At 48.5% G+C, this 25834-nt stretch overlaps 1 protein-coding gene across 1 annotated transcript in view; it reads left to right on the plus strand.

The window, feature by feature from the left end:
• Nucleotides 1-1635: 1635 nt before the first annotated feature.
• Nucleotides 1636-25834, plus strand: part of sbno2a (strawberry notch homolog 2a) — a 33747-nt gene continuing 9548 nt past the window's right edge. Inside the window, exons 1-6 of the mRNA XM_035421602.1 lie at nt 1636-1790; nt 6510-6710; nt 7770-7852; nt 11934-12051; nt 24141-24290; nt 25108-25191. Of these exons, the coding sequence (XP_035277493.1) occupies nt 6618-6710; nt 7770-7852; nt 11934-12051; nt 24141-24290; nt 25108-25191 (528 nt within the window). The 5' untranslated portion in view covers nt 1636-1790; nt 6510-6617. The remainder of the gene's footprint in view (nt 1791-6509; nt 6711-7769; nt 7853-11933; nt 12052-24140; nt 24291-25107; nt 25192-25834) is intronic.

Here is a 25834-nt window from a genome sequence, read left to right on the forward strand (position 1 = left end):
GTCAAAAAATATAGGCTACCAAGTGAAACGCACCGTTGCGACCCAGTCGTCAAGCATGCATGTAAATGTAATATCCAACAGAGGGCGCTTTAGTGGAGGTATTGCTTTGTTTTGAAGAGCAGCGCATCTCCTCGGCAGGCAAACGTGCACGCGCTACGGGTCGACAGTCTTATGAACGCACACTGCTGGACCAATAAAGGCGGTAACGTTGACAGCTGCATTTCTGTTTCGACAAAAAAAGGGTTATTGCACTCTCTGACATAAAGGTACAGAGGAGGTACATTTTTGTTCTTTAAGGAACAAATTTCCGAAGTGTACCTACCCAGAATACTAATGTTCCAAAGCGTACCCAATATGTTCTATTTAGGTACTAACCTTTTACAAGCAAAAAAGGTACAAATGAATTATGTACTGCTGGCTAGGGGTACAATTTTATGTACTTATATTGGGTTCGACCCCAGTGGCAAGCATTTGTACACTTTTAGGCACTTTTCATACATTTTTTTTCTTAGATTGTGCATTTTCAGCCATTTCATAAGTGTGTACATAATATTGGTGGTCAAGTTGAAACATCCACCCAAAGTTTTAAGAACTTGTTCAACGATGACAAATGTTTGAAGCACATGCTTATTTTTCTTTTTTTTTTTTTAAACTGAAGAAAAAACTAGATGATGAAGCCGCAGGAAGTTTCTTATGCATTAATAATGCAACATGGGGTTCAGAAACAAACAGCGGCCAACTCTTGTAGTGTAAGTTTTGTGTTGGGACAGGCAATGAGACAGTAGGCATATGACCTACCCTGACTTGTTGTCTGTAAGTGTCTTATCTGTTGTCATGTTTTTTGTGTTTTGTGTGGACCCCAGGAAGAGTAGCTAATGTTCTGCATCAGCTAATGGGGATCCTAATAAAATCCTAAATCCTAAGACCTATAGGGAGGCACTAGTGTGTCACTGCAATGTGTGTCTCTGTGTCAGAATTATCCCGGCTTATCTTTAAGAGTGTTACTGTTCACATAGACAGAACCCAAATGTCATCATGGCCACTGGAGGGCACATTCTGTGAGGGTATTAAACCATTTGGTTCCCAACCCAAGTACTGAGGGACTCCCCTGTGTATGCTGGTCTCCGTTCCAACCACAATTACAATCCCAGAATTTTTAAAAGCCGTTAATTTTTGTTAATGAGGTGCTTTTTGTGTTTAGAGGGATTCCTTAACCTCTTAAGTCACAATATATCAGAAATAGCTATGCATGCCATGAAGGGGTGCAATTCAGTTCACATTGTGCTATATTGCAAACAATTACGTGAAAAGAGGGTACACAATATTTAACGGATCAAATTAAAGACGGAGACGAATCATTTGGCTCCTAAATGGTGAAAATGAGAAAATAAATCACATTCAACACATCAACAGAATGATCTCATTTAAAGTACCATATCCAGGATAAGGTTATTGTTATCTGGTAATTTTGTATCTGCATGCAGGTAATTATCAAGTATCATACAGTGCAAAATTGCACAATGACTCGGAAACACAATCTTGTGATAAAACTGTCAAAAAGGCACAAATTTCCCTCTACTTATTGAAGCAACTGCTTGGATTTGGTATGACGACAGCAGCGGAAGTATCGTCTTTCCAAGTCAAGATGGCGGCCTCAATCAGGAAGTGAAAAAAACAAGCCCACTTGAAAAAAATACATTAAAACCACCGGTCTCTGTGTGATAATAATACAATTGTCATTAAGAGCTCGGTGGAAGGTTACCAGGCAAAGAAAACGTTTTACATTCTCGGTAAGTATTCACGTCATGCTTTGACAAAGGAATTAGTTGGTTAACGTTAGCAAAAATATGTGTAGCTACCTAGCTAGCTAATTCCGTACTGGCTCGATAGTCAACGTTAGCAAGCGGCTGTTATATTACTGGTCAGAGTGTGGTCTGTGTAGCTTGCTAGCAAATTATACCCTCCGTTTCTTAGACTTTTATATTAACTGGAGTAGTTGTCATATTTCATATGTTAGAATGGTAGCTAGACTATTATATGTCTTGATAGATTTGGACGGTAAAGTTTCGACAAAATGATGAACCTGCTAGGTATAGGAATGCAGCTAGCTAACTAGCCAGGTAGCTAATGCTAGCCAACTAGCCATCCACAGACATTAGCTAGGTGGGTCCTTTGTGTGACATAGTAGCTAACCAACGTTAGCTTGCTTTCTAGCTAACGTTATCGTACTACATAAAGTGATTACTGTTAGTACGGTATTTATTTAGCTAATGTATCAATAACAGTAACTTATACCAAATAACTACAAAATTGTTTGCCAATGTTACCCAATCAGTTATCTAGTCTAGCTAGACCTAACTGTAACTTTGAACGTTAAGGGCAAGAGTGCACCACAATAACAGTGCTAGCTGGCTAGTGATCTCATATTTCATCTCTGGTTTTGTTAGCTAGCAACAGCTGAGTTAGCATGCCAACTGGTCAGATTAATACTGGGATGTAACTTAATGTTATCTGAGTAGTCCAGCTACATTCATGTTCAAGTTTATTTTACGATTGGTTCACGTCCGAATCAGCGTGCTTGCAATGTACTTATCATGAAATGAAACCTGATCTCACTTGGCTAACGTTAGCCAAGTTTGCTAACTGACAATCGGTTACTTCGCACACTATGGCTCTAACTAAAATCGTAGAGTCGGCCAAGTTATCCAGCTAGCTGGCCAACGTGCAGTATTTAGATTGGAAAGCTCGTCATCTACAGCGACAACGGCTTTTCCTTATAATGTAACTAGAGTTAGCTCGAGCTGGCTAACGAACATTAACTTTAAACTTTAAACGGTAGCCAGCCAGCTTGGCACTCAGAATCTGGCAGGCTGCCGGTGCATAGCTGTCCCGGTGCTGATAAGACGTTGGACGGCACAGTATGTTCTCGTAATGGAATTAAGACGAGGCCATCATTACTTTGGGGACTTCATTGTAACGTAACCGAAAAAGGCGACTGAGTAATAATGCTATTAAAGGATCAAATGCGGTTAGAATGTGATAACTGGAATATTCTAGAATCTACCAGAACTTTTGATAACGTAACTTCGACGTGTTTAGTTCGGTTTAGTCAGCCGTGTCCGTTACCTAGTGAACGGGGTGAACGGGGTTGTTTCGACAGTGCTCCTGTCTTCAGAAGTTTGTCCTTTAGTCCCATTCGGTTTGTTCTTTCTTCTCTGAAGTGAAAAATCATTTGCACACAGACTAGAAAATGTTCTGTGCCATTTCTGTGGTTATTTTATTGTGCCCGAAGCTGCGTTTTTGTATGATGGACAATTGGCCTGTTTGAAGTCCCCTATATCTGCCACAGACCATATATATCGAGGCAATGTTTGTTTGTTGTATGATATTGCATTTATAGGTCACTTATGTACAGTATATATCCGTACAGGGCATAGTCTTCAACAGGTTTGGTTATTAGCGAGTTTTGAAAGGCATGATTGCTGCGACATTGTTCCCCGTTCATTTGGTAAACATGACGGTTGACTCTGTCGGATGTGAGCATTGTAATTGAAAAGTGCCCTGTACGAAACTGAATGTTGATTGTTTGCTGGTGGTCTTGCGTTTGCATTTGGTGCCATCCTTTGTTGATGTTTTGCCTGAAGGATTCTCTCTCTCACCAGCAAGAATGAAGATGTCTCACATCATGGTTAATATCAAAGCATAAATGAAGCAAAAAAGACACTGGCAGGGCAGGTTTCCAAATGCTTGTTACACCCAAACACAAGTTTTAATCTTACAGTTAGCCTAGGGGCCTTCACAGGGGAACTGTCTTTGTTCTACTCCCTCTCTCCGAGCTGAACTTTTCTTCTGTTAACAAGGGCAGCTTTTTCCCATAGCAGTGGTCTTGGGTAATCAGTGTTTTTCACCCTCAAACACACTTCTTTTGAACTATTGCAATATCTGTAAAGAAGTGAGCTGTCCATTGTGAAATAAAAACCGCACAGAAGTGTTTTTTTTCTGTTACAATTTATGGATCATCAGCTAGGCCCTTTGATACTCTTTTCCCACTGTAGAGCTGAACCAGGCTGGCTCATTATAGCCCTTTCCCACTGTAGAGCTGGAACCAGGCTGGCTCATTTTACCCCTTTCCCACTGTAGAGCTGAACCAGGCTGGCTCATTATAGCCCTTGCCCACTGTAGAGCTGGAACCAGGCTGGCTCATTATAACCCTTTACTGCTTTCCTAAAGTGTGAAGCCATCATGTGCTTCCACTGCCTTAGTGCTTTGCGTTTGTCTCCGCATTCTTCTGCACGACTCAGTGATCAGGTGTGAATGGTCGCTCTACGTGAGGCTCAGGAAGTCACGGGGCACTGTCACGTATCCCATGGGCACTTGCTTTTGCACTTGGAATGCCAGTACAGGGGACAAAGGTGAAAGCAGAGCCAATCGGATCCATTGTAAAAGGAGAGCCAATCGGACCCATTTTACAGCAGAGCCAGTCAGATCCATTGTAAAAGCAGAGCCAGTCAGATCCATTGTAAATAAAGACCTCACCTTGGCAAATCCATAAAAATATCCTTAATGTAACTGAACTTCTCTTTTGTTAATGCAAAGATTTGATTGTCTCGTCGTACTTTCTATTCACTCCTCTTCTTTTGCTTCCCCTTTCATTGTTTCTTTTGAGCTCAGTTTTTGTTCTTTCTCTTTGTGTTTTCTACTTTCTTTTTTGTCTTCATTTATCTCTCTTTCTTTGTTCTGGATCAACTGAGGAAGGAGGAGTTTGTCTCGAGAGAATTTCTGGTGATTAGAAATGTCAGATTGTTGACTCATAAAGTGGCCTTGTGTGTGTTACCCATGCCCCTGAACGCGCACACACACACTCCCACACACACCCACACCCACACCGGTCACTTAATGTGCTTGGGCTCAGGCGACAGGGAGGTTAGGGAGTTTGTGCTTGACCGAGGGCTGTTTGATTTGCTTTCTGTGCATTTCGGAAGTGCGTTTTTTTTATTCCCTGGCGAGTGTGGCCTGGGGGTGCGAGAGAACTCAGAATAGCCGTGACCTTTTTGCATTCGGCTCTGACTCGACGGGGCTAGCCTAGCGCTGTCTGGCGCGGCGAGTTCGCACTCGTCCCCTGCTCCGTTTTTCTTTCCTCTCTCTCTTTTTTTTTTTTTTTAACCGCCTCTGAAGTGGGCCGCCTCCCATCCTCCTGGCCAGCGCGCGTTCCCTCAGAACACGCCTCGCGTTGATTACTTTTACACGCGCAAGGCGGGAGGGAGCGGTCCAAGGTGCGAGAAACGCGAGCGTTTCCGGACCGGTCGGGCAGGGACGACGCTCCCGTTCGGTCACACGCGGTCCTGCGGCGTCTTTCTGTACTACGCGCTTGTGCGCGCTCGCGTGTCTGCGTGTGTGCACGTGTGTGTGCGCACGTGTGTGCTTGTCTGCGTGTGCACGTGTGTGCGTGCGTGTGTCTGCGTGTACGTGTGTGTGTGCGCGTGTCTGCGTGTCCTCGTGCGTGTGTGTGTGTGTGTGTGTGTGTGTGTCAGCAGGATGCGTTTGCCTATTCCGGTGTGTCAGACCCATGCTTGTGCTTGTTAATGCGCCTGTTGCAGTTTTCTTCACGGCGCACGTGTGGTTTTCCATTATTAAAGTGTTCTTCATATCAAACGTAATTATATCACTTTTCAGTGATAATTTCCTTAAATTTAAAGACGTTTGGAGAACTTGTGATGTCTGCTCAAGGCTCGCGTTCTGATGTGGAATCCTTTCATAAAGCCTTTTCCCAGCGTAGTGTGCAGCGTAGCGTAACGGTAGAGAACTGGGCTCGGAACTCAAACACTGTGTGTTTGACGCCCGTTGTTCGGTGTTGCCTTTGAGCCTGTGTGTGTGCAAAGATAATTAACCTTGATTTGCTTCAGTAAAAATGCCCAGCTGTGCAAATAGATTGCATGTGAAGATGTAATCTGTTTAATTTGTTCTGGATGAAATCGCCTAGTGGTGCCGGAACGATCCGGGTGTTTATTCTTCTGTTAATTTTTCCGCATTGTTTGAGAGAATTGCGAACGATCGGGTCGATGTGCGGCAGTAATTCGTCGTCACATGACGCGTCTGGTTCACGAGCAGTGAACTGAAGCGTAAGCCTGTGTGTCTGTGGCCCTCCTCCAGTAATATCGCAGAGTGGGGGTTTTGCACTGTAATTGTATTTTATTTTTTAAAATCCTGCTTACCAGCATCGGAGCCGTTTCTTTACGGGAAGCGGCCATTTTGGGGGGCGGGTAATGGTAATTACATTGAACTTTTTATCGATCGCTTGTCCGCGGGGACATGCAGCCAGTTTTATTTTTTTTTTTTGGGGGGGGGCGGGGAGGGTTTCATTCAGGGAGCTATCCTGTGCTGCCAGAGGAACATCAAAAGTCAAAGTGTCTCTCTGACTCTCTCTCTGTCTCTCCCACCCTCTCGCTCTCCCCCCTCTCGCTCCATCTCTCTCTCCCTCCCCCCCTTCTCGCTCCCCCCCCCCCCCCCAGGGATGGCTTTGCTGCGGCTGTGCTAGGTGTGCTGTAGGGACAGTGCGGTCCGGCCGCCATGTTGTGTGTTCAGGGCGCGTGAGACCCATCCGCTCTGCGTCTCCTGCCATGGACGGGGAGGACTACCTGCACCCGGAGGGCCCGCAGCTGGACAGCGCCCCCTACAGGCCCGCCTCGCCGCTCATGCACTCTGCAGCGGAGGTACGGGGAGCAGGGTAGCGTGCCTGAAAAGGGCCCCTTCCAGGCCTAGAATGGGTGTGGCCAGAATCACAGTGCATTCTGGGACCTGGAGGCGGACGAGCGACGTCAAACTGATTTGTAAAACCTGGAAACGCGCAGTGTTCTTGTGAAAGGGGGTGACTTCCATGCTCCTGAAACGGGGGACTTTAGAGGCAAATTAGCTTTCATTCTGAATTGGCGTGGTCAGCTTCACAATGCATTCTGGGAACTGGAGGCAAGTAGGGAATGTCCAATTGAGTACACAATGTCTAGTTGCCTCAACCTAAAAAAAAAAAAAAGTGTTGAATGTTCAGCTGAAGGATCGTATTGCGTGTCACCCACTTACCTCAGAGTGGACTAATCCCCTGGGGAACGGTGGGCTCTCTCCGACAGAAAGGGCTCCATTCAGCTCTGGGTGTTCAGTGAAACGCTCCTCCAGGAGCGGTGAGTGCCAGGAGCCCTGCAGCTTTTAACCCGTCCCTTAACTGGCGGTGCGTTGACATGACGACGGAGCGAGTGGAAATGAGCGGGAATGCGTCTCACGCTTTTCCCCGAGTTCTCCATTCTCTGGAGCTGTCGGGGCGCTGCTGGTACTGATTTAGGATAAGCCCACGCAACAGAACAGAGAGGTCTGCTCCTTTTCTTCTGAGCCGCCTGTTAAAACTCAGAGCCAAAGGTTATGAGCAGCCGGACAGTTTAAATAAGATTTAATGCACTAAGGGTGGCGCGCTACGGTTTGGAGTCCGCCTCACAGGCTCGCAGCTCTTTGCACACAAACCGTGCGCACCTGGAAGGGTTTTACACCTCTCTCTCTCTTACACACTGTCTCTCGCTCTCATTCACTCTCTCTTTTTCAGTAGTACCGTGATGCGATCGAACTTTGAGCTGAGAGCTGTCTTAATCTTCTGATGTTCTAGCATGCAGTTCTGTAATAATTTAACATTACATTCTTCTGTTGTTCCACTGAGTTCTCTTATTAGCATTGGATCATTATAAACTTATATTGTTCTAATCTTTGTATGTGTGTCCCCCCCCCCACAGGATCAGATGTATCCCTGTAGCTCCTGGGGTGTCCCGCAGCAGTCTGCGTACAACTTTCCCTATTCTATGCAATCCACAAACCAGTAAGTGTCCCTCCGTTCCCCGTCTCCCCCCACTGCTGTCTGCAGACATTCACAGGGTTGTCATGTGACCTCACAGCTTACTGATCTCTGGTGTTCTCAGCTGAACATTCTAATGCTGATGTCACAATCGCAGCCGGTGACTGAAAGCGACCAGAGTTCTAGAACACTGACGTAGAACTTTGAGAACACGTTCCAAGAAGCCCGCTCTTCATAGGCCTAAAGGAACAGGCTGAAGGGGTTTACAGCACAGAGCTGTTTTCTCCTCTTTTGCCACTTTGTATATCAGTGTCCTGATGATGTGCATGCCTGAATTTGGCTGGACTTTAGTATTTTAGATCTGGGTATTGTATTGTGTTTCAGCCTGCGTATTTATTTATTTATTTATTTTTTAGTCAGGGTTGTCATGTAGAAATGTCTCTTAGGTCCAGGGCTGTGTTGACCTTATGGTGTGTGATCTGGATGCTGAAGCCTGCCAGCGTTCAGTCCTCCTGTCCTTTTTTGCTCTTCGTTTTTTTTCCTGTTGCGGGGCCCGTGTGTGACTTCCTGCCCCCCTACCCCTCAGCGCGTCTCCATGGTTACGCAGCCCGCCTGCTTTGGTTTTCTCCTCTGCGACTGAGTCGCGCTCAAAACCACAGATGGGCCTGTTAGTCAGAAGAGACGTCGTCGTGTTCTCTCCATGCTACACGCTGTACCCGAGCCGGGGAGTTAACAGCAGGTTTAACCCAGCGTGGGTGCAGCTTGGTCCTGAAGGAAGGCCACTACTGCTACATGTTACAGTGTGTTAAAGGATGTATGACACTTCCCTGTGGGGACCCTAACTCTGCATTAAGAGGGAACACTGTCTGTAGTAGTGTGTTAAAGGATGTATGACACTTCCCTGTGGGGACCCTAACTCTGCATTAAGAGGGAACACTGTCTGTAGTAGTGTGTTAAAGGATGTATGACACTTCCCTGTGGGGACCCTAACTCTGCATTTAGAGGGAACACTGTCTGTAGTAGTGTGTTAAAGGACGTATGACACTTCCCTGTGGGGTCCCTAACTCTGCATTTAGAGGGAACACTGTCTGTAGTAGTGTGTTAAAGGGTGTATGACACTTCCCTGTGGGGACCCTAACTCTGCATTTAGAGGGAACACTGTCTGTAGTAGTGTGTTAAAGGACCCCAAAGCGTCCTTATGAGGACCCTGACTCTACATTAAGAGGGAACACTGTCTGTAGTAGTATGTTAAAGGACCCCAAAGCGTCCTTATGAGGACCCTGACTCTACATTAAGAGGGAACACTGTCTGTAGTAGTGTGTTAAAGGATGTATGACACTTCCCTGTGGGGACCCTAACTCTGCATTAAGAGGGAACACTGTCTGTAGTAGTGTGTTAAAGGATGTATGACACTTCCCTGTGGGGACCCTAACTCTGCATTTAGAGGGAACACTGTCTGTAGTAGTGTGTTAAAGGACGTATGACACTTCCCTGTGGGGTCCCTAACTCTGCATTTAGAGGGAACACTGTCTGTAGTAGTGTGTTAAAGGGTGTATGACACTTCCCTGTGGGGACCCTAACTCTGCATTTAGAGGGAACACTGTCTGTAGTAGTGTGTTAAAGGACCCCAAAGCGTCCTTATGAGGACCCTGACTCTACATTAAGAGGGAACACTGTCTGTAGTAGTATGTTAAAGGACCCCAAAGCGTCCTTATGAGGACCCTGACTCTACATTAAGAGGGAACACTGTCTGTAGTAGTGTGTTAAAGGATGTATGACACTTCCCTGTGGGGACCCTAACTCTGCATTAAGAGGGAACACTGTCTGTAGTAGTGTGTTAAAGGATGTATGACACTTCCCTGTGGGGACCCTAACTCTGCATTAAGAGGGAACACTGTCTGTAGTAGTGTGTTAAAGGATGTATGACACTTCCCTGTGGGGACCCTAACTCTGCATTAAGAGGGAACACTGTCTGTAGTAACGTGTTAAAGGACCCCAAAGCCTCCTTATGAGGACCCTGACTCTACATTAAGAGGGAACACTGTCTGTAGTAGCAGAGCACGAGACTTCAGCCGTACACAGTGTACCCCTTGCTGTGTTTTTAAGCTCTTCTCCCTTGTTTCTCGGCACATGGAGGAATATTCTCTGGTCCAGCAGAGCTCAAGGACGTCGTGGCCTTGCACACAGTTGATTCATTCTGTGGTCTTGGGATATGCAGTTTGTTGATGCGAGCCAGGCCAGTGTTATCTGGAACCGCCTCCGGACAGCAGGGGTGCGGTTTCAGAGTAGCTCGGGTCATAAAATAATGGGTTACTTTTGCGTTTATTTCTCTCCGCAGTTTATTTGAGGTCTTCAGACTTTGCCTGAGATCCCCAAAAGTTGGATGTAGTGTTCCCCCGGAGCAGTGGCCCAGTCAGAACCCAGATTCCTGCAATTCTGAGGACACGCGTTGAGAATATTGCACAATTACAGATCATTTCATCACTTTAAAAAACAAAAAAAAGACAAAACAAAACACACTTTGGAAGGTGCAACAACATGGGTCCATGCCAAGCCCAGGTTAAATAAATTACGGTCTGACTTCAACACTTTAGATGCCAGTTAAGATCCTGCAGACTGCTGCCAATTTCATAAAGAAACCTCCATGTTCCCAATATTCTGAGCTTCATTCATATGATGGTACATCTGCGTTCACACGACAGTAGATCTTGTTAAGCGTTCTCATGGATCTGCTGGTGTTTTTTTTTTCAGGAGCATTTAAAGAGTGAGAGTGTTTGAAATACGTGCCTGTATTTCCGTTTCCTAGTTCCCGTAGTGTGGGCCACTAAGCCACACACTCTTTTTTTTTTTGCAGGGTAATGCACTGAACACTTGAATGTTCTCCTCTTGGGTTTGGTGTGAGCCTTTACGCCCCGTCACCCTTAAATGATGTAGGCATTTTTCGACGCTGTGTTGGTGGCGTGTACGGTGCTCCGCGCACTGCTCAGGGCTGTCCTACTTAGGAGGTGCAGCGAAAGTTCACCGGTGTGCCCTGCGGTGGTTGTGGTGAGGCGTGTTCTCGCACCTTTCTGGTGAAAGTCAAAAAAAGCTGCTCTCGTTTCCACCCGAAACCGCCTCCTCCAAAGACAAAGAAACGGCCACCTTCTCTGAGCTCTGATAGGGCAGCGCCTGGTGGGGGCGGAGCCGTGGACGCCAGCCAGTAGATTGATTGATTGATTGATTGATTGATTGATTATAGAGGGTATGCATTGACGTCACTTTCCCACCGGAATGCGGTCACAGGTTCACAGGTCACAGGTTTGATTCCCCGGTAGGACACAGCCATTGTAACCTGCATTGCTTCAGCATATGTCTAAAAAGTTCTGCAAGTTGCTCTGGATAAGCGACTGCTAAATGCCTGTAATCTAACGTAAAATCCTATTCACATTCAGCTAAAATTCCCATTGGTGACTGACACTCTAGTTTTGTGACCGCCGTAGAACATTGATTTTAATGGCGTAGATGTAGATGACAGCCAATCACAAGTGTCACTCAGTGTTCCCAGTGTTTTCTCTATGTTCTGACTGACGTGATTGTGGGCCGGTGGTGGTATGTAAGAGATATCATGTAGGAAGAGCACGTGGCCTGTGGTGGGTGATCTGCAGTCTGAGCCTCGCAAGATGGCCGCCTGTGGCACCAGCGGGTGATGGTCACTCACCAGCCTGCTGGCAAACTAAGTGGAAATCGATGCATTTGGACATGCCACGCAGATACTGGGATCCCATCCCATTACATTTTTTATTTTTTTTTTTTGCAGCAGTGGTTCATGACTAATACTTGAGTATAATCCACTTCACAGTGTTTGTTTTTTGATTTTATGGCTCGTCTTGAGTACAGTTTCGTTTTGACTCGCTGAGCTGGCTTGGGGGGGGGGGGGGGGGTCTGTTGTGCAATGGGACATCTGACTAAAGGGATTTCCGAAGAACAGCTCCCTGCTGACATCATTTTCCTTTGCTTTCTGTCAGTTTTTTGGTGAATCATTTCAGTGATTTGTTTCAGTTGATTCCCTGGATGACTCCTCCTCTGACTCCTCTCTCTCCTCTCTCTCTCCCCGCTGTGTTTGCAGGCAGTACCACTCGAGCGCCGCGTCGCTCGCCCGATCGGAGACGTACAACGCTTCGCTTTTCCACGACGCCAGCGAGTCGCCTGGCCTCGGGTTCTCCCAGAACATGGACTTCCCTCAGGTGAGAGTCAGTTCCTCCTTTACCTTCCCTGGAACATGGACTTCCCTCAGGTGAGAGTCAGTTCCTCCTTTACCTTCCCTGGAACATAGACTTCCCTCAGGTGAGAGTCAGTTCCTCCTTTACCTTCCCTGGAACATAGACTTCCCGCAGGTAAGAGTCAGTTCCTCCTCTACGCTCCCTGGAACATAGATTTCCCTCAGGTGAGAGTCAGTTCCTCCTTTACGTTCCCTGGAACATAGATTTCCCTCAGGTAAGAGTCAGTTCCTCCTGTACGTTCCCTGGAACATAGATTTCCCTCAGGTGAGAGTCAGTTCCTCCTTTACGTTCCCTGGAACATAGACTTCCCTCAGGTGAGAGTCAGTTCCTCCTTTATGTTCCCTGGAACATAAATGGGTAGTAGTCAGTTTCTCAGGATCTTCTCAGCATCACTGCAGTCACTCTGTTGGTGTTGGAGGATCACTTGGGTTACTTCATAAGACTTGAGTCTTGTTGATGTTACTCTGGAAGCATGGAGCTTTAGCGTCAGTGGAGTTACTCTGATAGTGTGGAATTGCAGTGTTACTGCTGGACCTGTCTGTGTTGCTCTCACTGAATGTGAAGCTTGAACATCCAGGGTTTTCCCTAGGTTTTCAGAGGGCTTCGACCCTCAACTGCATTTTGGAGTAGCGTGTTGTTTGTATATGAAGAAACGCTTTGACCAGCGGTTTTCATCAGTAAAAGACGTTACGTGTGAACACAGCCTAATTTTGTTTAGCTACCAAGCCACGTTAGATACTAACGTTAGTTCAGTCGAGGTATCTTTATGAAACTAGCTTCGCTGGCTAACGTAACTTAATTCAGTACATGGATATCTATGTAAGTTAGCTGGGTTCGCAATTTCTTTAGTTGTAAAATACTAAAAATAGGCTACATTAGTTATATCTTCTCTCTATCTGCTATCGCATTGTTAACATCCACAAGAATTACTTCCTAATAAAAAAGTTTATACTTCATTTATTCTTTGTTGAGGCTTACCTTATCGATGGCTTGCAACTTGCTCATCCGAGTCGATGGTTGTAACCACCTCGAATTGACGGTGCAGAGAAATATCATATCGGCTGTTTGATTAGCTTGGCGATGAGCGCCTGTCGCACACCAGTCACACAAACGCTCGTCCAAACCCCGATTGTTGATTGGCAGGTCATTCCTTTTGCCGGCTTACATTTCCGTTTGAGATCAAGCCACCTCTCCGTTTTTTTTTTGTTTTTTTTGTCAGCGCATCACCGTTGTTTTTACATTCATTCTGATACGTCGCCTCAATGCTTTTTTACGTTCGTTCGGCTTGAGGCTCTCCACACAGACACTCAGGCGCTGCGCCTCAGCCTTTCTATGGTACGGAGAACCCTGATCTCTCTGCAGTTGCTCAGTGGGGATGTGGTGGGCGAGCTGTGCCTCTGTGGTTACTCTGGGGGGCTGGGTGATGGGGGGGGTGGAGGTCAGCAGAAATCACCGAGGCTCCACCTGCTCGCCGCTGATGTCGGTGCTCTCCCTGGGGTGCGATGACTCCTAGGTGATGACCCTCAGGTGACCCCCCCCCCCCCTCCCCTGCTTTTCTCTGTCTGATGTCACAGTGGTCAAATTTCCACAGCTTAACCTCTTAGCGCAAAGCCCCTAGTGGTCAGCACGTCGGCGTGCCGAGATTACTGAACGCAGACATTCGGTGCTACTGCAACCAAAGTGTGAGTCGTTCATTTAACACGCACCCCTCCCTGCAGTCTCGTCTACAACTAAATCCCCCACCCATGACATAATGGACAATTCTGTCTATCTGGGCTTTCTTAAAAATATTCCGTCATAGTAACAAGATAAACCCGACAATAGCCCTAAGATATGCCAATACAGCAGTGAAAACGCTGCTCACTGAATAATGAAAGGAGTTATTTGGTCATATGGTCAAGGAGTTTTTGCAAACTAAAAAAGAGTAAATTCATTTTTGATTTTTTGCCTAGACAATTGCATTTGTGGCACATTATTTTTTTTTTCCAAAACTATGAATATAAACGAATCTGATTTAGTATTGTAAATGGTTCAAATGTATTGCTTCATTTAAGCCATTTTTCAAGTCTCTGTGGTCACATCTGGAGTTATAAAGCTTTAAATAGCGTACCCCCTAAAATGATTGGCCAGATTTGGCATGTGCGCATAAATTTACTTGTATCTGGCTTCGACACCCCTGTCTCAGGGTTAAGGGGGGGGGGGGGGTTGCTTTGTAGTGGCAGAGAAGCAAGGTCAGGACCAGCAGCAGCCTCAGAGTGTGCTCTCTTTGTCTTCCTACTCCCAGACAGCAGGGGGCGCTGTTCCTTTCTCACACAGTGGTAGGTCCAGCCTGCAGTCTGGATGCACCTTTTAGGAAACGTGTAGGGCAATGTGTGTTTGTGTTTGTGTGTGTGTGTGTGTGTGTGTGTGTGTGTGTGTGTGTGCGCGTGTATGCGTGTGTGTACATGTAGCACCGTGTCCCATTGTGGCCCCCCCCCCCGTGTGCAGGGCGGTGATGTCAGTGCGGCTGAGGGACCTCTGGTGGGTGCTTTACGGTAACTGACGGTGCGGTTATGGATCTGGCCCTGCACACGGGCCCTGCCGGTAAACTGCTCCCAGCCCCCTCTGCTTCGCCGCGCGGTGTTCCCTATCCGTCAGAGAGAGGAGAGACCCGCTCAGCAGTCACACTGCCAGAGAAAGGAGAGACCCGCTCAGCACAGTTCAGCACAGTCACACTGCCGGAGAGAGGAGAGACCTGCTCAGCACAGTCACACTGCCAGAGAGAGGAGAGACCTGCTCAGCACAGTCACACTGCCAGAGAGAGGAGAGACCCGCTCAGCACAGCACAGTCACACTGCCAGAGAGAGGAGAGACCTGCTCAGCACAGTTCAGCACAGTCACACTGCCAGAGAGAGGAGAGACCTGCTCAGCACAGTTCAGCACAGTCACACTGCCGGAGAGAGGAGAGACCTGCTCAGCACAGTTCAGCACAGTCACACTGCCAGAGAGAGGAGAGACCTGCTCAGCACAGTTCAGCACAGTCACACTGCCAGAGAGAGGAGAGACCCACTCAGCACAGTCACACTGCCAGAGAGAGGAGAGACCCGCTCAGCACAGTTCAGCACAGTCACACTGACGGAGGGAGGAGAGACCCGCTCAGCACAGTTCAGCACAGTCACACTGCCAGGGAGAGGAGAGACCCGCTCAGCACAGCACAGTCACACTGCCAGAGAGAGGAGAGACCTGCTCAGCACTGTTCAGCACAGTCACACTGCCAGAGAGAGGAGAGACCCACTCAGCACAGTTCAGCACAGTCACACTGCCAGAGAGAGGAGAGACCCACTCAGCGCAGTTCAGCACAGTCACACTGCCAGGGAGAGGAGAGACCCGCTGAACACAGCACAGTCACACTGCCAGAGAGAGGAGAGACCTGCTCAGCACTGTTCAGCACAGTCACACTGCCAGAGAGAGGAGAGACTCACTCAGCACAGTTCAGCACAGTCACACTGCCAGAGAGAGGAGAGACCTGCTCAGCACAGTTCAGCACAGTCACACTGCCAGAGAGAGGAGAGACCCACTCAGCACAGTCACACTGCCAGAGAGAGGAGAGACCCGCTCAGCACAGTTCAGCACAGTCACACTGACGGAGGGAGGAGAGACCCGCTCAGCACAGTTCAGCACAGTCACACTGCCAGGGAGAGGAGAGACCCGCTCAGCACAGCACAGTCACACTGCCAGAGAGAGGAGAGACCTGCTCAGCACTGTTCAGCACAGTCACACTGCCAGAGAGAGGAGAGACCCACTCAGCACAGTTCAGCACAGTCACACTGCCAGAGAGAGGAGAGACCCACTCAGCGCAGTTCAGCACAGTCACACTGCCAGGGAGAGGAGAGACCCGCTGAACACAGCACAGTCACACTGCCAGAGAGAGGAGAGACCTGCTCAGCACTGTTCAGCACAGTCACACTGCCAGAGAGAGGAGAGACTCACTCAGCACAGTTCAGCACAGTCACACTGCCAGAGAGAGGAGAGACCCGCTCAGCACAGTCACACTGCCAGAGAGAGGAGAGACCCACTCAGCACAGTTCAGCACAGTCACACTGCCAGAGAGAGGAGAGACCCACTCAGCACAGTTCAGCACAGTCACACTGCCAGAGAGAGGAGAGACCCACTCAGCACAGTTCAGCACAGTCACACTGCCAGAGAGAGGAGAGACCCACTCAGCACAGTTCAGCACAGTCACACTGCCAGAGAGAGGAGAGACCCGCTCAGCACAGTCACACTGCCAGAGAGAGGAGAGACCCGCTCAGCACAGTCACACTGCCAGGGAGAGGAGAGACCCACTCAGCACAGTTCAGCACAGTCACACTGCCAGAGAGAGGAGAGACCCGCTCAGCACAGTTCAGCACAGTCACACTGCCAGAGAGAGGAGAGTCCCGCTGAGCACAGCACCGCACAGCACAGCACAGTCACTCTGCTTGAGAGAGGAGAGACCCACTCAGCACAGTCACACTGCCAGAGAGAGGAGAGTCCCGCTGAGCACAGCACAGCACCGTCACTCTGCTCGAGAGAGGGGAGACCCACTCAGCACAAAGGGAAGGATGTGCGTCTTTGCGGCTTGCCTCCTGTGTCCAGACTGCCGATCAGCCTGTCCTTATCCAGACGTCTCTCTGTCTCTCTGTCTCTCTGTCTCTCTGTCTGTCTGCCTGTTGACTCTGAGGAAGACCCTTGTCGAAATGTCAGTCACCCCCCTGCAATAAGCGTGCAGACCTTACGAGTGCTCCAGTATCTTACTTCGGGTGGTTTATTTGAGGTGCCCAGGTAAAAAGCCTTGCTTACATATATAAACTTGTCCTCTACTGTCAAGCACCTTTTCATTGGAAACTTTGCTGAAGCGCGTTGGACTTTACTTTTGGGTTTTCAGAGCCTGTCTGCCTGTCTCTCTGCCTGTCTGTCTGTCTGTCTCTCTGCCTGCCTGTCTGTCTGTCTGTCTGTCTGGCAGAACGAGTACCACACGTACACGTTTCCGCTTCCTCCTCCTCCTCCTCATGCTTCGTCTCCGCTCCAGCCCCTCCACGGCCATCCATTCTGCCTGCAAGCGATGCCATCTTTTTTCTTTTTCTTTTTTTTCCTCATTCAGTCACATCCTGATTTGTCTACAGTTCATTTTTTATTTTTCCCCCCCCCAGTGAACCTTGTCTTAAATAAACATCCCGGGTTGTTCTCACTCCCCCACTCCCGTGTGATTCGGCAGGGGTGTAAAAGCTGGAGGGGGTCGCCTCTCCCTGCTTTATGGCCCCGGTCTGGTCTTTATGGAACTAAGCGCCTGAAAGTGCTGACCTTTGACCCCTGGAGGGTGTACTCTCTTGTCACGTTTGGATAAGGCTGTGGAAAGCAAATGGAGAAGTGAGACCTGTACCCTGTGTTTTTGGGGGCCTCTGGCTCACACGGCTGTCACTGTTTGCACCCCAAATGCCCCGAACGCACACCCCGCTTTGGGGGTGGGGATGGGGATGGGGGGGGGGGTGGAACGGACCCCCCCTTTTCCTGGGAACCCCGTGGCGGTCTGGCGGTTTGTTGGCGTTGGCGCGTTCAGCGCTAAATCTGCCCTGCTGGGGCTGGGAGGCGGGTCAGTGGGTATGAAAATCCTCACAAAAATCATTTAATGTGTGGAAAAAAAACTCCGATTCCCATGAGCTTCGGCCCTGTCAGCGCCCTGTTTACCCTGCAGATGCGGTTGAGATTACACCACATTCAGTAAAACGGGCTTGGCTGCCAGTAATTCGGTCACTTACCAACAAAAGCAGCATTTCCTGAAAGCCCTCCTCCCTCCCCCCAAAGCCCCTCCTCTCTCCTCTCTTAACCACCTTTATCACAGTGGAACCACACCTCGATCAATATGACTAAACGCGTTTCCTGCTGCAAACAAACGCCTGTTCCTCCCGTTACTGGCCAGCGTCCTGTGTGTGTGTGTGTGTGTGTGTGTCTGTTTGTGCGTGCATGCGTGCGGTGTGTGTGTGTGTATGTGCGTGCTGTGTGTGTGTATGCGCGTGCGGTGTGTGCACGGTGCGGTGTGTGTGTGTGTGTATGCGTGTGCGGTGTGTGCGCGGTGCGGTGTGTGTGTGTGTGTATGCGTGTGCGTGTGTGTGTGTGTGTGTGTGTGTGTGTATGCGCGTGTGGTGTGTGTGTGTGTGTGTGTGTATGCGCGTGCGGTGTGTGTGTGTGTGTGTGTGTGTGTGTTTTTGCATGAGGAGCGGCTCTGTGCTGGAGCTCACAGGGGCAGTGTGCTGCTCTGCTCCGGGGCAGAGTAGATCCCAGCTCCATGTATCTCCGGCAGTTCTGGACTAAATACTTCACCCAGCTGGGCCGCCCTCTCCCCCAGGTAGGGTCCTCCGGTGCTCTCTCTCTCTCTCCCACGCCCGTGAGCTCTCAGCTCTCTCTCTCTCTCAGCTCTCTCTCTCTCTCTCAGCTCTCTCTCTCTCTCTCTCTCTCTCAGCTCTCTCTCTCTCTGAGACGGACGGCGCGCTCTCTCTCTCTCTCTCTCTCTCCGAGACGGACGGACGGCCCGCTCAGCTCTGTTTGAGGAAGCTGTGCTTTCGGGGCCGGGGCCGATCCTCTCTCTGCCCCTCTCCGGTCAGCTTCCCGCCTGGCGTTCCCGATCGCCCCTCTCCGGAGCGCCGGAGGGCTCCTTCCAGCCTGGGCAGCGCGCCGCGGGGGAATTCTGGCTCGCCGTCCCTCCCGATTTCCCCCCCCCCCCCCCCGTGTGTTTCCTGAAACTACTGCAAACAAGGGACACACAGGACACCACAGGGAGAACTGAGGCTTTGGGTTTAACATGGACTCATGGACATGTTTGTTTTGATCTTGTGTGTCGAGAAATATTCTTTTGCATATTTAATATGTATTTTTATTTGTGTTGTCATTACTCTGGAAGGAGACGCACTAAGGAGAAATTATTAGTGACTTTTGTCAGACGTTGTGGCGTGCTTCGGTGTGATTTGGTGCACAGTAAGCTGTCCAGCCTGTTGTATTATTGAAGGCTTTGCTAAGTGGACACATTTGCAGGTGTGTGTGGGTAACAGTTTGACGTACAACACATTCCATACAGCCAGGAGGTACATTTTTGCATTCAAATGCATATTTATAATTCCCTTGTGAGGTGGTGACTTTGCTTTGGAAGTTAAAATGTTTACATTTTTTTGAAGGTTTAGGATGCTCCTGTGAGGTGATGTCGTTTAAATGTCGTTAAAGTTTTTGTTTTTGAATATTGTGGAGCAGTTGTAGCGTGGTCCTGCTAGGTGATGTTAGTCTTTTAAGAGTTTCTTTGTTTTTGAATTTTGTGGTGTAGTTGTAGTAGGGTCCCATGTGGTGATGGTAGTGTTTTAGAAGTTGATAAAGTTTTTGTTTTTGAACATTGTGGAGCAGTTGTAGCGTGGTCCTGCTAGGTAATGTTAGTATTTTAGGAGTTGATAAAGTTTTTGTTTTTGAATATTGTAGTGCAGTTGTAGCGTGTAGTCCTGTGATAGTGGCATTGCTTTGCCGTCTTTGTTTTCCCGGCTGATTGCACTCTCGGTTGATCCGTCATCACCTGCCCTGAACCTGGAGGATCTAACCTCCGGAATGTTCCGTTACCCCAAATCACCCACCCGCCTGTGCTAATCGCTCTTGGCTAAACTCTGACGAAACCGACCGCCGCGGTTGTGTTGTTTAAGGTTTGAAGGTGTGAAAAATATTTGCTTTTTGTGAGATTTATCGCTCCGCACGGCAATAAAGGCAACAAGCAGAGATTTCCTTTCTTTGATACCTGAGAAGCACGGAGACGTATAAACATCCACGGGGCCGTTCCTCAGTTAAACTTTAATTAAACTTTAAACGTTTAGCCGTGCGTATGAGCCACATTCATTTTATTTTTTATTCGTTATACTCAGTAATGGACCCCTCGTTAGCAGGCAGTATTGCATTTTTGTTCCCCTTCAGTTTTGATTGAAGTCCACGCAGTCCCTTCTGAAATTTTGCCGACGTGGCCCGGGAGAAGTGCCACATTTTTAGGGGATGATGTCACACCCGTGAGGGGTCACTGACTAGCCGGCACCTCACTCCCGTTTCCCGGCAGTTGCGTAAACACCCCTTTGGGCGGCCATTTTCTTTTGTCCCGGTCCTTGGCGGTTCTTTTGTGTGTGTGTGTGTGTGTGTGTGTGTGTGTGTGTGTGTGGTTTTGGCACCGCTGAGTAAGTGCGGTACCCTCACCCCAGCGCATCCTCCCCGTGGCACTTTCACCCGCTTTCCCCTGGCAGTGCCAAGGCCTACGCCTGGTGTCTGGAGAGGCTAATATCGCCACAAGGAAAAGAAGGGGAGCAGTGCTGCTAACTTAGCGCTTTAGCGGGCCTGCACTGCTAACTTAGCGTTTTAGCAGGCCTGCACTGCTAACTTAGCGTTTTAGCAGGCCTGCACTGCTAACTTAGCGCTTTAGCAGGCCTGCACTGCTAACTTAGCGCTTTAGCGGGCCTGCACTGCTAACTTAGCGCTTTAGCAGGCCTGCACTGCTAACTTAGCCCTTTAGCGGTCCTGCGCTGCTAACTTAGCGCTTTAGCGGGCCTGCACTGCTAATTTAGCCCTTTAGCAGGCCTGCACTGCTAACTTAGCCCTTTAGCGGTCCTGCGCTGCTAACTTAGCGCTTTAGCGGTCCTGCGCTGCTAACTTAGCATTTTAGCGGGCCTGCGCTGCTAACTTAGCGCTTTAGCGGTCCTGCGCTGCTAACTTAGTGCTTTAGCGGGCCTGCACTGCTAATTTAGCCCTTTAGCAGGCCTGCACTGCTAACTTAGCCCTTTAGCGGTCCTGCGCTGCTAACTTAGCGCTTTAGCGGTCCTGCGCTGCTAACTTAGCATTTTAGCGGGCCTGCGCTGCTAACTTAGCAGTTCAGTCTCCCTGCACTGCTAGCTTAGTACACTGATTTTTTCATTTTTTTTTAGCTTAGTTTGGGGACGTCACAAAGTGAATTACAGTAACGGTGCAGATAAAATTGATACAGATTCTCCCCTGTGATTACACCCCCCCCCCCCCCCCCCCCGAGATCTCCCCCTCCTGCACCCTATCTGTGGTGCTCATTGTGGTCTCTGTTTTACTTTCAGAAAATATTACACAGTGCTGAGCTCAGATAACCAACAACTCTACTGTTCTTCTCACAGGCTCACACTCTCCTTTAATGCATTTGATGCACGTTATCATGTGACGTGTGTTAATTGAGCTTGAATTTTCTCCTATCATGAATAGGAGACGACAACTCAGGGTTCAGCTTTCGCACCTCTGTGAGTAGTTGCCTCTTCTGTGACCCCCTACCCCCCTTTTTCTCCCCTTCCTTGTTCTTGACGGGTTGCCAGACCTGAGCCTGTTCTTTGGTTTCACTTCCTGTCTGTCGGTCTGTCTGCGTATTCACAAGGGGGGATTCCCCACCAGCTCTGGCTGGTTCCGTGGGTCAGGGCTGGCGAGTTTCTTTTCCCACAATGCATTGGGTGTGGGGACGGGAAACTCTGCAGGCCGGACACTTCAGCGCTGTGTGAGTCTGCGTTTAATACAGGGAGTGGAACATTCCCTTTCTGCTTTGACGCTGTTATTCAAAGTGCTGTACGGTGGGTGTGTAGCCTTGTAGCACGTGTGAGTGCCGCTGTTCTTTGAGTGCTGTCTCTCCCACGGTGTGTACAGAACGAAGTAGAGCATCAGAGTGACTGACCTCTCTCCTGGGCCCTCTGTGTCTGCGTGTGTGTGTCTGTGTGTGAGCTCAGCTTTACTCATCAGTGGTGTGGACACAGCATCGCGCAGGTGTACCTGGAGACTCGCGCAGGTGTACCTGGAGACTCGCGCAGGTGTACCAGGAGACTCGCGCAGGTGTACCAGGAGACTCGTGCAGGTGTACCAGGAGACTCTTCTGAGCCGCTCACATGGGGCCAAGCTTTTTTTTAAAATCATAAAAAACGAAGCCAAGCTCAGGCCGCTGGGTGGGGGATAAATCCGAGGCTCTGCCAAAACAACAGGTTGTTTCAGAAATAAGATGAGCTGTCTGGACATTCCAGTGTCAGAGCAGGGGAAAACAGAGTTTCTAAAGAAGAAAGGGGAACGTAGGAAAAGTTATGTTTATTTGATGTCACTCTGGAGCCAAAGAACAGTAAAATCCTCAGCGTCTGAATGCGTTTGCGTGCCACTGCCAGCACAACGGTGTGGTTCAGGGTAATCCAGAATTAATTATGTCCCATAAATGGATGATGATCTGGCTTTCTGAAAATGTGGGAAATGTAGTTTCGTGGTAGGAGTCGTGGGGAATGTAGTTCTGTGGGACGACCTCATTCTTACTTCCGAGAAAGCATTGGCCCCCACGGACGCGCGCGTGCTGCGCGTGTAAGGCGTGACTGTCAGTGGGGTTCTGGGAAATGGCGCTGATGTCGTGACATTCCTCTGGGGGTTATGATGGGATGGCGGACAGCTGCGGGGGTTAACGAGGAGGAGTCCTGATCTCAGAGAACGATGGCGGTTTCCTCACGGCATCTGAGAGGTGTTCTTATGAAGAGCATCTCATTGAGCTTGCATTTGAAGAATATATATATATGTACATATATAAATTTAATGTCTCATTGATCCAACTGGATATTTTCTGAAGCGATTCAGGGTAAGTAAATAAGGGTACAGTGGTTTCATCCCATCAGCTCTGGAAGTTTGGGTCTGAACCACACAGTAGGGTTGCCATGGGAATACCGGGAGTTGCCAGGGCAATACCAGGGGCTGCCAGGGTAGGGGCTTTTAAATGACGGGATCTGGGTGCATGGCTGCACCTGTTGGTTTTCACTTTGGTACGGCAGGCATAACTACTACTTCGAATGATGACATCACTTCCTGGAACAGTGAGGAGAGGAGTTGTTTTTTTTTTAAGGAAAGAAAATATCCATTTACTGCTGTCACAGCCACCCAACACGACCCAAACCGACCCAACCTTGCCTTCAGAAACTGACTCTAATAATCTGCTGAACGCAGCTCTCTCTCATTCTGTCTCTCCCTGTCTCTCTCTCTCTCTCTCTCTCGCTCGCTGAGATGCTCTCTGATGGGGGGTGGGCTCTTTGTCCTTGAAAGACCTTGACAATGCTGGCCCCTCTGTAGCAGTTTGTCCACTTCCTGTTATGACATTAGTCATTGGATTAGATGTGTTGGGGGAGGGGGGGTTGGTGGGGTGTTCCCTCCTCCTTTTTTATCCCATTGTCTGCTGGGACCTCACTTTCCTAATGTTCTACAGAAATATCCCATCATCCTCTTCTCCATCTCCGCTCCCCCCTTCCATTTACATATTGGGCTTTAGCACCTGCCGTTATCTACAGCCACTTCCACAGATTGTTTTTAAATAAATTTGAAAAATGTGTTCAGACAGCTGGATATTCAGCTATCCAGGATTAGTACTTTGCAGAAGGGTACAGCCGCATTGGGAGTGGAACCTGCAGCCTCTGAGCTGAAGCCTGTACGGCTGTGCAGAGGGTGTCCTGGGGGTGGGGGGGCTGGGGGAGCTGAATTTTTTTCACACTGGTGAAATTTCATACTTTTACTTACTATTTTTTTATGCTCTTTCCTTTTTATCTATTTTATGCTAATCACTTTGAATTGCCTCTGTGTATGAAATGTGCTATACAAACAAACTTCCCTTGCCTTGCCTTGCCTTGGTGTGACAACCACAAGGTTGTGGGCTCATCCCTCTGTGCTGGAGTGCTGCCTGTTTGTTGTAAATTAGTGGCTGTATAAATTAGTAGTCCGACTATTTAAAGTGCACTGATGTGGATGTGGTCTTTTGCTAGGCTAATAAATAATGATTAGTGTAATTTGCAGTTGTGTTTGATTACCTCTGGTTTCCTGGTGGCATTCTACTGTTCTACACGTGTAGCCCTGCCCACGATGACCTCACTGCTCTGCTGAGTATCGCGTGTCACTTCCTGTCCCATCTAGGGCTGAAGGGTTAATGTGAATAGCTGATGCCACTGGTTTGTTACTTTATTACGCTGCACATTACCCTGATTCCCCTTTGATTGATGGGCGTTGCCTTGCAGGATTTCTCCATTGATGACCTCTCCAACACCTCGCTGGACTCCCTGTCCGAATACGCAGACACCCAAAGCTTCCTCAACTCCGACAGCCTGACGCACGTACCCACCATATGGGACGTCAGCACGCACAGCACTGCACAGAACCAGCACGAGGTGAGAGAGGACGCTATACACACCTGCTCTACATACACTATACACATACTATACACTTACACTATGCACACCTACTCTACATACACTATACACATACTATACACTTACACTATACACACCTGCTGTACATACACTATACACATACTATACACTTACACTATACACACCTGCTGTACATACACTATACACATACTATACACTTACACTATACACACCTGCTGTACATACACTATACACATACTATACACTTACACTATAAACACCTGCTGTACATACACTATATGCATACACACTATACACACACTATATACCCGTACTGTATGTACACTACGCATGCACTATACACATGTACTATACACATACACTATCCACCCATACTATACACAGACTATACACATACACTATACACACACTGTACACATACATTACACACATGCTATTCAGATGTACTATACACACACTGTACATGCATAATATACACATGGACTGTACACACACATACTATATACACTGTACAGTCATGATCACACTATACACATACAGTATACACTCACACGCTGGCATAGAACAAGCGGCTTGCTGTCGCTGTTTTATTTGTCATGCCAAGCCTTTCCTTCCAGAAGTTTCCGTGGCCTAGTCGCCCGGTCCGTGTGTGGGCCTGCAGCCCCACCCCGGGGCTCTCGTTCGGTTGCTTTGGTTTTGCAGTTGTCTCCGTTTGTTTTCCCGCTCTTTTTACCGGTCCTGTTGGTTTTGTTCGCAGCAGAATCCCAGTTTGTTTTCCCGCCCTTTTTACCGGTCCTGTTGGTTTTGTTCGCAGCAGAATCCCAGCCAGTTTCAGGGTCTCGGCACTTTGGAGGAAATCTCGGCCATTATCAACCCCCCGCCTTTGGGAGGATACCAGGTAGCCTCTCAGCTGAGCGGGCGTGGCTCTGCCCCTGCCCCTGCTGCGGGAAACCCTGTGTGCTCTGTGCTTTCCCCCTGTCCGGCCTGAGAAACTAAACTCTGCAGTGTCTGTTCCTCCCTGTACAGTAGCTGTAAACTCTGCAGTGTCTGTTCCTCCTTGTACAGTAGCTGTAAACTCTGCAGTGTCTGTTCCTCCCTGTACAGTAGCTGTAAACTCTGCAGTGTCTGTGTTTCTCCCTGTACAGTAGCTGTAAACTCTGCAGTGTCTTCCTCCCTGTACAGTAGCTGTAAACTCTGCAGTGTCTGTTCCTCCCTGTACAGTAGCTGTAAACTCTGCAGTGTCTTCCTCCCTGTACAGTAGCTGTAAACTCTGCAGTGTCTGTTCCTCCCTGTACAGTAGCTGTAAACTCTGCAGTGTCTGTTCCTCCCTGTACAGTAGCTGTAAACTCTGCAGTGTCTGTTCCTCCCTGTACAGTAGCTGTAAACTCTGCAGTGTCTGTGTTCCTCCCTGTACAGTAGCTGTAATCTCTGCAGTGTCTGTTCCTCCCTGTACAGTAGCTGTAAACTCTGCAGTGTCTGTTCCTCCCTGTACAGTAGCTGTAAACTCTGCAGTGTCTGTTCCTCCCTGTACAGTAGCTGTA

Source organism: Anguilla anguilla, chromosome 6 (genome assembly GCF_013347855.1).
Source record: "Anguilla anguilla isolate fAngAng1 chromosome 6, fAngAng1.pri, whole genome shotgun sequence".
Taxonomy (NCBI): Eukaryota; Metazoa; Chordata; class Actinopteri; order Anguilliformes; family Anguillidae; genus Anguilla; species Anguilla anguilla.